We start from the raw sequence: 12,048 nt of genomic DNA on the forward strand, positions 1-12,048 counted from the left end.
ATGCACAAAAACAGGACAGAGCAAAGCAAAGCAACAAAAGAAGACAAAACAACAACACCAACAACAAAACTAATGACAGAAAAGAAAAGAAAAGAAAAGCCTGTAAATAGTTCAAGGTCTCTTCGTTGACCTTTAGGAATGTTTTCGGGTCCAGTCTGATGGGGTGCCACGCCCTGGCCTCAAAGTCTCTTTTTGGTATTTCCTGTGGACTTCCTTGCTCTGCTCCCCTTGCTGTTCTGTTGCACCCCCTTAGTGTTTCTCCTCAGTGTGGTGGGGTCAGATTGGGTGTAATTCCCGCACTGTGTCACCAGTGTTGTCCCCCATAGCGCTATGGGTCAGTGAGGGACTTCGTGTCTCATAGTGGGGCCAGCCCTATGGTCCTCTCTGTGCTCTGGCTGCTCTGAGGGGGAATATTGTCCTCGGGGCTTGGTGGGCCAGGGTGTGCTCCACTCTCTCTTCCTCCCCCTTCATTTGCTCCTGTGTGCTCTGATCAGACACGCCCCTCTCCCTGAGCTGTAGCTTCAGTGCTGCCCTCTGAAGTGAATTCTTCTGTAGGGACCAGTGGTGGGGGGTGGCGGGGCTGTCCTTGTAGTTGGGATTGGGATCAGCCCCTCAATTAATATTTATAGTGACATCATATTTCACTTCCTTGGCAGGTTTGACTTGTATTTTATCATAGTCTTTTTAAAACATTTTTTTAGTGACCAAGACTTTGAAAAAAGCATAAATACTTTTTTGTTTTTTCTATATTATGTTGTGTTAGTTCCCTCTGAAAAAAATATCATCCAGTATTAATGACAACATGCGGAAAGATGGTAAGTGGTAGTTAGCACAGTGAGCATTGTTCTCAGTCTGTCTCGGTGTGGCGTCAGCCCATTTGATCTCTCAAGAGCCCCAAGAACAGGGCTCAGTTCTTATGTCCGTTTCCCCTGTGAGGAAATGAGGTGCAGGAAAGTTAAATAGTTTGCCGAGTCCCAGAGCTAAGAAGCCACAAAGTTGAACACAGGATGCTTACAGATCATTCTCTCACGGACTCCAGCAGAGCTGGGAGCCCACGTCATGTCCCCACCAGTCACCCGCCTACAGCTGTTGTCCACTTTAAACAGCTATCCAGTTACTGACGCAGACTGCCTCCTCCCTGCTCGTTATTTTCCCTCAAATCCTCCTGGGATGTCTGTTTGACATCACAGCTTGTAGACACGGGCCTTCTCACATTGTACTGGGGCCTAGAATCCAGGTCTCCAGACAGGGCCAGAGGTGCGCTCCGCGGTCACCTGTCCCCCCGGGAAGCTCACTCCAGACAGCTGTGCTGTGGGCCAGCGAGGAAGCAGAGTGGGCCAAAGAAGGGCTGAAATCCAAGGCCCCACAGATCCTGCTCAGAGCACGGGAGCTCGGGACTGGAGCTTGGCCTGCCTTGAGGGCAGGCCTGCTTTGGCACAGATCTTCCGTCCCTGGACGCCGACTCCTGGGAAGGAGACACCAAGGACTGAGGACAGTTCCTGGAGGGGAGCTTCACTGGGCACCACCATACGGCCACAGGACCCGCCATCTCAAGGGTCTCGAACATGGACCCTGCTACGTCTGCAGGGTAGGTGTAGGTGCAGGTCCCCACCCCCGGTCGTGTTAGGAGGAGGGAGTGTTGTCCAGAACTTGCCTTTCTAATCCATCCCTTGGGATGGTGCAGATGCCAGGGCCTGCGTCTTTGGAAGCATCCCTAAAGGTGGCTGGCTGCCTTCATCCTTTGTAACAGCCATGTCTTCTGTGGCATTGGTAGCAGCACTTCTGTCTGGAGCTTATCTTCCCCAGGGGACTATGGGTCTCTTAGGAGACGAATCCGGTTTTGCTCATTCATTTACATGTTAGTGCTTGGCATTGTGAGCAGTACAAACATACGATCATACAACAACTTGAAGAGGGAGGCAGCCCCATTTGTGATCAAAGGGAATATTCCAGGGTCTGTGCTGAAGTTCAACACTGTCGGTGATAGGACAGTGTCTTAACCCCTCAAAGGAAGACCAGTGAATATAGTTATTACTGAAATTACACACCAGCCACTAGAGCCAACAAGGAAGAAACTGAAGAATTTTACCAACTTCTGCAATCTGGAATTGATCAAATATGTAATCAAGATGCATTGATAATGACAGGTGGTTGGAATGTGAAGGTTGGAGACTAAGAAGAAGGATCAGTAGTTGGAATATAAAACCTTGGTGATAGAAATGACTCTGGAGGTCACATGGCAAGATTTTGTAAGACCAATAAGTTAGTCATTGTAAATCGTGGTGGGTTTTTTCCCCAAAACAGCAAAGGCACGTGGGTCTCATCAGGTGGAATGTATACAAGTCAAACCGACTGGACCGGGGGCTTCATACAATTACTGGAGAATTTCCCTATCTTTTCATCTGTTCGTCAAGTGAACTTTTGAAGCTTCGTGTCTGTAGAAAGAGACCATGGAGAATCTTAATATCAGCAGTCAAAACAAGACCAGGGGACAGCTGTGAAACAGACCATCAAATGCTCATAGTCAAGTTCAAGTTGATGCCGAAGAAAATTAAATGGAGTCCACAAGAACCAAAGTATGACCTTGCGTATATACCCCATGGATCTAGAGAGCATCTCAAGAATAGAGTGGACTCCCTGAGGAGTAGTGAGTGAAGGCCAGAATGTGTGTGGGCTGACATCAAGGGCATGGCGCACGAAGCAAGCCCAAGGCCATGGAAAAGACAAGAAAGAGAAAAGACCGGAGGGACGTCAGAAGAGATGCTGAAACTTGCTCCTGAACATAGAGTAGATAAGAGGTGTCGATGTCGGAGATTTCCCAATGTTGCTCGAAGTGACAGAGCATGGTCTGCTACTGAAATATACACAGATCCAGAGTTTGAAATCAGAGGAAAGGAACACACTTGACATTAGTCAGCCAGATGAGCTGAAGAAAAAACAGGCCTGGAATTGAAATACCGAAGGATTCTTGGGCAAACTATTGAGTGAAGCAGGAAGCATGCAAGACAATGGAAGGAATACCCAGAGTCACTGTACTAGAAAGCGTTGGTCAGCGTTCGTATGATCAAGAACCCACGGTGTTGAAGGAAGACCGAGACCCAGGCTTAGCTGTAGGCGCTGGTGGAAAGCAAGACCTCTAACAGAATAGCAACCAGGACGCGTCGGCCGCTGGGTGACGCTCGAGACGCTCCCTCACCTTCGCCAAGAACTTAGAACGACAGCTGCCTGCTCCCAAAGAAAGGCGAGCCCACGGGATGTGGGAATGCGCAGAGACCAGCTGTGACATCACCTGCAAGTAAGGTATGCTGGAGGGCAACGCAAAGCCAGGGTCAGACAGTCAAGCCAGGGTCAGAAGGGGACACGGATTTGGAGGTCACATTGCCGATGTCAGGGACATTGTGGATGAAAGTAGAGGATGCCAGGAAAAGGTTTACCTGTGGGTTTGTTTTTATTGCTGCTGTTTTGTTTTGGTGATACGAAGTCATTGGACTGCGTGGACCGTACAAAAACTATGAAAGGCATTACAGTGGTGGGAATTCCAGATTATTTAATTCTGTTCGTGAAAAGGCTGCACGCAGACCAAAAGGCAGTCATTCCCACAGAGCCAGGGATGAGTGTGTGTGCCAGGGCTGTATCGTTTCACCATCCTTATTCAGTCTGTACACTGAGCACATCATCGGAGAAGCTGAACGGTGTGTGGAAGAACGCAGCGCGAGGCTGGAGAAAGACACATTGACAATGTGGGACACGGCCGATGACGCAGCCTTCCTCACTGAACGTGGCGAGCCTGTGAAGACCCAGGGCTGCAGCAGCTCAGTATGGACTGCCCTTCAACACACAGAAAGCAAACTTCCTCACAACTGGACCAAGAAGTGACATCATGATACATGCAGGGAATATTAAAATGGTCAGGGATCTCATGCTTGCTGGATTAATAATCAATGCTCATGGAAGTGTTGGTCTATTACATTGGGAAAATCTACCGCCAGAGAGCTCTGAAGCATTTTAAAAAACAAAGACTTCACTTCGAGGTCTAAGGTGAGCCTGACTCACGCCATGCGGCCTTTCCTTGCCTGTAATGCCTGCGGAAGCTGGACAAAGAACAAGGAGGGTTGAAGACTAGGAATCCACCTGAGTTATCGTGCTAGCAACTAGTACTGACCGTACCCTGGACGGCCCCGAGAGCGGAGAGGTCTGTCTTGGAAGGCATGCAGGCCACGTGCTCCTCACCAGGCAGAGTGGAGAGACTTCGTCTCCCGTACTTTAGACATGCTCTTGGAAAGGGGCCTGTCTCTGCAGACGCATGTCATGCTTTGCACAGTGGAGGGTCACCAGGAAATGGGCTGACACCGCAGCTGCAGCTCAAACACAGTAATGATGGGGAGGTTGCTTCCTACTGTGGTGCAAGGGCCCCGCGTCGGCACTGACTAGGCAGCACTTAACCACAGCAGCAATGCGCCTGTCACATTGAGCGATTCAATATTTATGTTCTGCCAGTGTGTGTGCACTTCCCTTTTGATTCTGATCTGTTTTGTCAATTCACTCCAATTGCTGGGTGAAAGATTGTTAATATTTTTTCTGGGCTCAACAGGAAAGCTATAGAATTGAAGCCTACTTGGGAAGATTAAACAATCTCTTCTGGCTTCCCCTTTAAAAATTATAAATCAATGTGGCAATGAATTTCATATTTTCTACAGATATATTTGGGCAGCTGACTTACACGCTCCAAAATGCTATTTTCATATGAAATACAAAGCACGGTGTTTTTAGCCCATCTCTCCCCCTCCGTGTTGCAGGGTCTCTTATACTTGACCATTTCTCCTCTCTAGATGCCTGAAAGAATGAGACTGCTTACGAAGCACATGGTAGCCATGTCTTCACGTTAAGGCATGAGGTAGATTTTTCAGACCAACGTATGTGACGTGCACAAATACCTAACACACACATGTATGTCCACATGGGGAGGGCCTTCAATAATCTCACGGGAAAACTCTTTTGTCTTTCCATCCCATCTTTCCACGCACTTCTTACCGCCTCTCACAGAGTTACACATGGACACAGGTTGAACTGCATGTGTGAGCGTCCTGTGAAGAGGCCGTGTTTGGGAAGCACACTGGTTTTCCACAAACACGGAACAGCCATCAATCTTCCCGTACCCTGTTACCAGGGCTGTTGATACAGTCAGTAAAATACCCAACCTGGAGGCCAGGACTGTGGGGAAGCTGAACAAGGAACCCGTCCAGCCCACACATGCCCACCCTGGTCACCCTCTCCCTCCAGCATGGGAGTGGCAGCCAGTCTCTGGGACCTGGAGACAGGGCAGTGCCGCAGCCTCCTGTTCCCATTTCAGTAAGTGATCTTTGTGTGCCGCTCTTTAAAACTGCCTGGGAGGTCCAGCCCCAGTCCTGGGACATCATTCGCCTGACTTCCGTGGACATGCCCTCACCACGTAGCAGTCGCTCAGTGCCGGTGTCCGAGGATCCCAAGGGGACTTCGTGCCCGAATAAAAGCCGGTCCCAAGCTCGCCTTCCTGGAGTGGCCTGGCTGTCTGCTCCCAGGGCCTGGTGGGTACACATGTCCCTCTCGCCCTCATTTGATCGTGCTCAGAATAAGATGTCACAAACTGGCAGGCCCGCATTAAAAACATGCAGCACGACTGCTAACGTGCTGCGTGTCGACGGGCCGTGAGGTGTGAGATTTTGTTGTGGGAGCTCGCTGAGTTGTCATCTGATCATCTAATGAATTCCGCACAGTGTCCCCCCCACCCCAACCTTTTTTCCTTCCTGTTTAGCATTTTCCACTTTTTTTTCCCTGTACCCTGTGATATGCAAACCCTCACTGGTTAATTATGTATATATTTAGCTACAGCGTGTGTCGGGCTTATTATTGTCATCTAATTAGATGTAACTTGAACTGCTAGCTTCTAGAAAAATCATTAAAAACTCCCTCCTAATGACCTAGAGATGACAAAGTGTCTATGAAGTGTGAAGGCGCCGGCAAGCGCAGGGACGCAGCTCCTCAGGCGCGCGCATAGCCGCGGCTACCACCTAATTAAACAATACTTTACTGTCATTAACATTTTCACCAAGGAATTGCAGTTATAATTTCGTTGTCAGCTGTCTCAAGATTGCTTTACCTTCAAAACCAAAGTGCCATATGAAAACATTAAATTGGATGGTTTAATTAAAAAGTTGCGTGTGTAATGAAGAAGCAAGCACAGAGTCTCAGAGACCGTGTCCTGCGACTCCATTGTTCTGGTGCTGACCACGCCGTGGGCCTGAGCCCCGCCACTGAGGACCATGCTGTGAGCCCCGCAGTTACTCAGCTACAGGCTGGCCACGGGGACGAGCCCAGCCACATGTTAATAGAACCACCTGCGTGTTCCAGAAGGGCCTGGACACAAAGGAGCCCTGGCAACAGAGTGGATCTTCACCACTGGGTCGGCAGTTCAAGCCCACCAGCTGCTCGCAAGGAGGAAGACGGATGAGCTGTCTGGGGTGATGCGCTGTCCACGGGGCTCTCAATTGAGTGACCCCCAAACGGCAGACCGCGGCCCCGCCTGGGCCTGCGCCTCTTCTCAACAGTGGCTGGGTCTGAGCCCGTCGCTGGGCCTGGCATCCGTCAGCCCCACCAGGGGCTTCTTTTTCACACCCCCTGCACCCCAGCATGATATTCATCTCGACATGCACGTCCTTCTTCAGGGAAAGGGACGGGTCCTACCTGTCGGCTCGGGCTCTCTCCCAAACCGGAGTGCCCACCAGGAAAGGCCAAAAGCAGGCCCAATCTGCCCAGGCCAGGCACCCTGAACCCAGCAGTGCTTCTCTGATTAGGATGATTTAGGAAACAGCATTAAAAAAAAATCACCATGATGTTCATTGACATAATTAAGGTTCAAATGCCCTTTCCCAGTGAAAACTTTTAACTGCCAAACCCCAGACATCCCTGAGTGGTTCTCTCTCTTCCATGTGCGTGTAAGTACAGCGCATACCATCACCCCAGACAGCGTGTGTGTGTGCACGTGTGCGCGCGTGCACACTCCCTGCCTGCCCAGACCCAAGGACATTATTAAAAAGGTCCTTGTCCTCTCAGGTCAGCCTGCTCCTTTATGAAGACAACCGTGCTTCTCGGCTTGGAGAGTGGTGCTGTGAAGCTCGTGCTCTGAAAGCCCGCAAGTGCGTCACCTTTCTGTCATTTAACAACGGTGCTTTCTTCTCCCAGCAGAATTTCCTGAACATAGTATGATGCCTTGGCCCTAACTACAGTCCCTGCTATTAAATGGGCGCACTTGTTGGTTATTTAAGAGTGGATTCTGCCTGCCAACAGCAACCCCCTGTGATGGAGCTCAACACCCCCCTCCCTGGTGGGGCGGGGCGCATTTCTAGAATGTCCGCTTCAAAGGAGCATGTGGCCAGGGCTTCTCCTGCATGCCCCTGTGCTCCAACTACCCTACCCTCTAACCTTGGCCCCAGCCGGGCTCCTTGCCAGGAGGGCACAGCAAGCATGTGCCACACGTCTGTTAGGCTGTGGTGCTTCTGGTGTGGGAAACCCTTCTCTCAGTGCCAGCAGTGACTGCTTTGCGTGAATTTGTACGGGGCTTTGGAAAGGCAGCCCCTCCCAGAGCAGCATGCCCCGTGTCCCAGGCTTCAGTATGGCTGCTCCCTCAGTGACACGTGACCGAGCAGGATTGCAAGTCTAGTCCGGGCTGGTGCTGTTCTCAATCTGCTCCTGGGGTCCCACTCAGCTTCCGTCCATGGAGTGGACCCCACCGCACAGAGCAGTCCCTGGGGACAGGAGAACTGCCCCCCGAGGTTCCTGAATCAAGCATCTTTATGGGGCTGCGTGGCCCCCTTGCTCCCAGGAGCACCCGCTGAGTTTGAACTGCCCACCTAGCAGTTGGCAGCCCACTGGGCCACCAGGGCTCTTTTGCTCCCCTGGCATTTCCAAAGCACCTAAGTTGTTTGGGTAAAAAGAAAGCAAGAAGCGGACACCCTGTGCCACTCTGTACACCTGCATCAGAGCCAGTCCCCGGTCCCCTCGTGGCTCGGTAACCCGTGGGCTCCCCAAAGGATGACTGCCATCAATCATGGACACCGTGGACCTCGAACAACCTCCACCGGAGACCAAATAGTCCACAGCCACTTCCGACAGAGACCACAGGGTGGTGGCAGGCCGGGCTAGAGGGTACACGGGAATTGGAATTGTGGAGACAGAGCTCCTGGGATGTGGGCCAAGGGCCTGCTCACACACCGTGAAGCCTGCCACGGTGTTGCTGAGCGAGCAGCTCGGGCAGGAATTCTGAGAGGGGGACATAGACGGCTCTGCCCACCTTCACTCGAAACAACACAGGCAGGCGTCATGGAAACCGGAACAACGCAGCTGGCTCAGCCTGTGCTCCCTGAGCTTCCCAAGCCCGGAGCACCGGCTCCTGGTCGACGAGAAATCCTCACACCAGCTACCAGCAGGGCCGTCCGGCTGCATGGTCAGCAGTCCCCTGGGCACCTGCCAGTCTTTGTCGTGTGCAGGGGCGCCCGGTGCCCTCATTCATGGGGGTGCAGTTTCCAGGTGTCAGTGTAGCGTGCTTGATCACCGCCCCATAACTAGTGGTCAGGCTCCACGCCAGGTGCAGTATGGCCCTGTCATGGTCAGCAGAGGAGTGGGGCCAGGCAGCTCATCCGGGGAGGCGGCACCCTAAAGCACCCTCTGCCACTGTTGGTCCATAATCCATCTGTAGTCTGCATACACTCCAGGCCCCACGGCCATGGGACATCATTCCAGCGCCCCTTTCTGAATTGTGACTGGGAGAACCGACCGATGAGAGGGGCTGAGCGGACAGGCTCAGGCAGCAAGGACCTGCCCCCCCTCCCAGGGCAGCATATGCTGCCCGAGGACCCTTAACATGGCCCCGTTTTCACCCCCCTCTCTCCAGGGAGGACATACAACGACCTGAACCAGTACCCTGTGTTCCCGTGGGTGCTCACCAACTACGAGTCGGAAGAGCTGGACCTGACTCTCCCAGGGAACTTCAGAGATCTGTCAAAGGTAACGCGTGCACCCACCCGTCCCTCTCCTCTGTGCCCCAGAGTCTGACGTGGTCCCCTCCCCTCCCAAGACTGTACCCTAGAATCAGACCAGCCCACACAGGTCTGGCTGCCCCGTCTCACCGCTGTCAGCACAGGTGCTCAGTGACTGGGTGGGGACTCAGGAGGGGCTGCGGAGGAGCAGAGAGAGCCCAGGCTTCCGGCCCGGCATTCATACGAAGACAGAAGACGGTGCATCGTTTCTGTGATGTGCTCCTGGGTGAGAAGGCAGCTGCAAATACTGTCCAGGACATTGACTTAATTGTACAAATATGCATGCCACTGCCGCTGCTGTTACCGTCAAGCTGGTTCCGACTCAGAGCGACCCGTGCACACAGCGCTCCCCACGCGGTCAGTCCCGCGCCGGCCTTACACCCTAGTTGTGCTGGGGCCCTTGGCTGCCGCGCGGTGTCACTGCAGCTCCCTGAGGGCTCTCTTCTGTGCTGCCCCTGTACTCCACTGAGCAGGGTGGCCTTCTCCAGGGATGGTCAAGTATTCAACATGAAGTCTCCCTATGCTTGATTCAAAGCGGCATCCAGCTGCACTTCTGCTAAGACAGATGTGTCTGTTCTTCTGGCAGTCCACAGTTCTGTCAGTATTCTTGGCCAGCACCATACTCCGAAGGCACCGGTTCGTCCTCACTCTTCCCGATTCGTTGTCGAGCCTTTGTAAGCTTATGAGGGGATGATCGAAAATGCCGTGGCTTGGGTCAGGCACACCTGAGTTCTCAAAGCGACAGCTTTGCATCTGAACATTTCTAAAAGGTCTCTCCCAGCACATTGGCCCCAGGCAAGGAAGCATTTGGCTTCTTGACTGTCGATTCCATGGGCGCTGAAAACTTGATCCCATGGGTGTTGACTGCCGACCCCATGGGTGTTGACTGCCGACCCCATGGGTGTTGGAACTGGGATCTTTCCTTTAGCGATCGCCATGTTGTCTGCTGCCCAGTGGTGAGGACTCGGTTTCTTTCCATTGACAGCAGGGACTGCTTCACAGGACATGCATGTGTGTAGAGTGACTTCTGTCTTCTCCCATAAGGTTCACAGTCCTGGGAACCAGCTTCCTCCATCGGTGAGTCAGAACGACTCCTGGCAGTGGGTTGGGTTCACATGCCCTCTGCACTCTAATGAGGGAGCCGGGACTGGTGGTGAAGATGCAGGGCCCTGGGTTCGCACCCTAGTCCTGACCGTTCTCCAGCTTCCGTGTCTTCGTTTCTTTACCTCTATAGAAACCAAACTCACTGCAGAGCGGCCCGCAGGGCAGCGGAGAACTGCCCTGTGGGTTTCCCGAGCACACAGCCGTCTTTGGGGACAATAGTAGTGGTGCTTCTAGGTTTGCTGAGATTCTTTGGTGAGTTGATTGGGGTAAGGAACTTAGGCCAGCACCTGGCACCTCCGTATGAGCTCACATCGTGTGTGCAGAGATCCGATAAATGGCCACCTAACCCTCTGCTGTCCAGTCCAGAGCACGTGAAGCCACGGGAAGGAGCCCCACTGTGGGTCTGTATGGGAGCTGACTCCTCGTCTTTCTCACCCCAACCCTTTGTTCAGGGTCAGACGCTTAGTCATTGCACTGTACACTCTCCATTGGCATCCACATCGTCGTAAATCGCAGGACTGTGTCCGTGCGTTTGAATGGCCTGCGTCTGTCACCTGACTGGCTAGCATTGAGGTGTCATCTTTGAGTGTAAAAACAAAACCAAATTAAGTCACAGAGGATGGAAACTGTTAAAGTAGCTGTTTACCAAAATCTTTGTTTTATTTACGTTAGTTAAATAACCACAGTGTATGACCACCCAAAACCAAACGCCCACCCTGGACTTCCAGGCACCTCCTCTTTCTCCCACAGAGCAGCTGAAGGGCTCGAACTGCTGACCCTGTAGTTATCAACCTCGCATTTAGCCTGGTGGACCACTGGGGCTGCATTATGTATTAAACACCCCCAAGAATTGAGTGCAGATTCTGAGATGCGCAATAATCCCAAATCAAGCACCAAACGGCCTGCCAGCGAGTTGATGCCGACTCAGGGCACCCTGCAGGGCGGGCTAGACGGCCCCTGTGGCTCTTTACAGGGGTAGAAAGCCCGTCTTTCTCCTGCAGAGAAGCGGGTGGTTTTGAACTGCTGACCATGTGACTAGCAACCCAGCGCATGACCGCTGTGACAGTGGGCTGCGAGCAGTGAGCTCAAAGACAGACCAGCCACTATCAGGCGATGCTGACCCCCAGCAAGCCTGCAGGGCGGGGGCTCCTGAGACTGGGACTGCCTGGCCTGACCGGCCTTGCAGGGCGGGGAGCAGTGCAGCGCGTGCGGGGCGCCAGCGGGAGAGTGAGCGGCACTCATGGCCGGCGTGGCAGTGGTGAGGATGGTGCTGGTTGCTTCCTCTCCTTTTTGCTTTACTGTGGAGAGTGGTGCGCTCAGCTCAGCTCCTCAGAACAGTGAGGGGGTACCCCAGTACCCCCTCCCCCGCCCTCCCACTTCCCCTCCCTGCCCCTCATCGCCTCCCCAGCCACCCCCAGGTCTCCACAGAACCTTCAACGTCTGCATCTTTGGGGGGGCTGGGGGCATGCAAAGCCAGTCTTCTTGGTCGTTTGTCTGTCTGTTGTCTTAGGACAGCAGTCTCGCACAGAATTTGCCTGTGTGAGACTGACGACATTTGCTGGTTGTAGGGCCTGCGCTGTCGGACTGTGGCCTTGTTCTGAAAGGGCTCAGTGCTCCCTGGAGGAGCCCTGTGGCGTGGGACTGCAACACCGAGGCAGCAGTTCGAATTCACCAATATTCTGTGGGAGAAAGGCGTGGCTGTCTATTCGTGCCCAGAGCCACCATCTGAGAGCCCGCAGGGCAGCTCCACACTGTCCCCACGGTGAATCACATGGACTCGATGGCCGGAGCGTCTGCATTCTCGAGGGTCTCCCATTGTGTGTGTGCCAGAGGGGACCTGCGGCTCCTCCAGGGACCGGCATGCTGCTGCTTT

At 53.1% G+C, this 12,048-nt stretch overlaps 1 protein-coding gene across 1 annotated transcript in view; it reads left to right on the plus strand.

Annotated features, from left to right (window-relative positions):
• Positions 1-12,048, plus strand: part of NBEA (neurobeachin) — a 465,975-nt gene that overhangs the window by 383,447 nt on the left and 70,480 nt on the right. Inside the window, exon 44 of the mRNA XM_045294000.1 lies at positions 8,927-9,039. Coding sequence (XP_045149935.1) covers positions 8,927-9,039 — 113 coding nt within the window. The remainder of the gene's footprint in view (positions 1-8,926; positions 9,040-12,048) is intronic.

The sequence above is a fragment of the Echinops telfairi genome, unplaced genomic scaffold (genome assembly GCF_000313985.2).
Source record: "Echinops telfairi isolate 266 unplaced genomic scaffold, ASM31398v2 ScPeMD7_2565;HRSCAF=3150, whole genome shotgun sequence".
In the NCBI taxonomy this organism is placed as follows: Eukaryota; Metazoa; Chordata; class Mammalia; order Afrosoricida; family Tenrecidae; genus Echinops; species Echinops telfairi.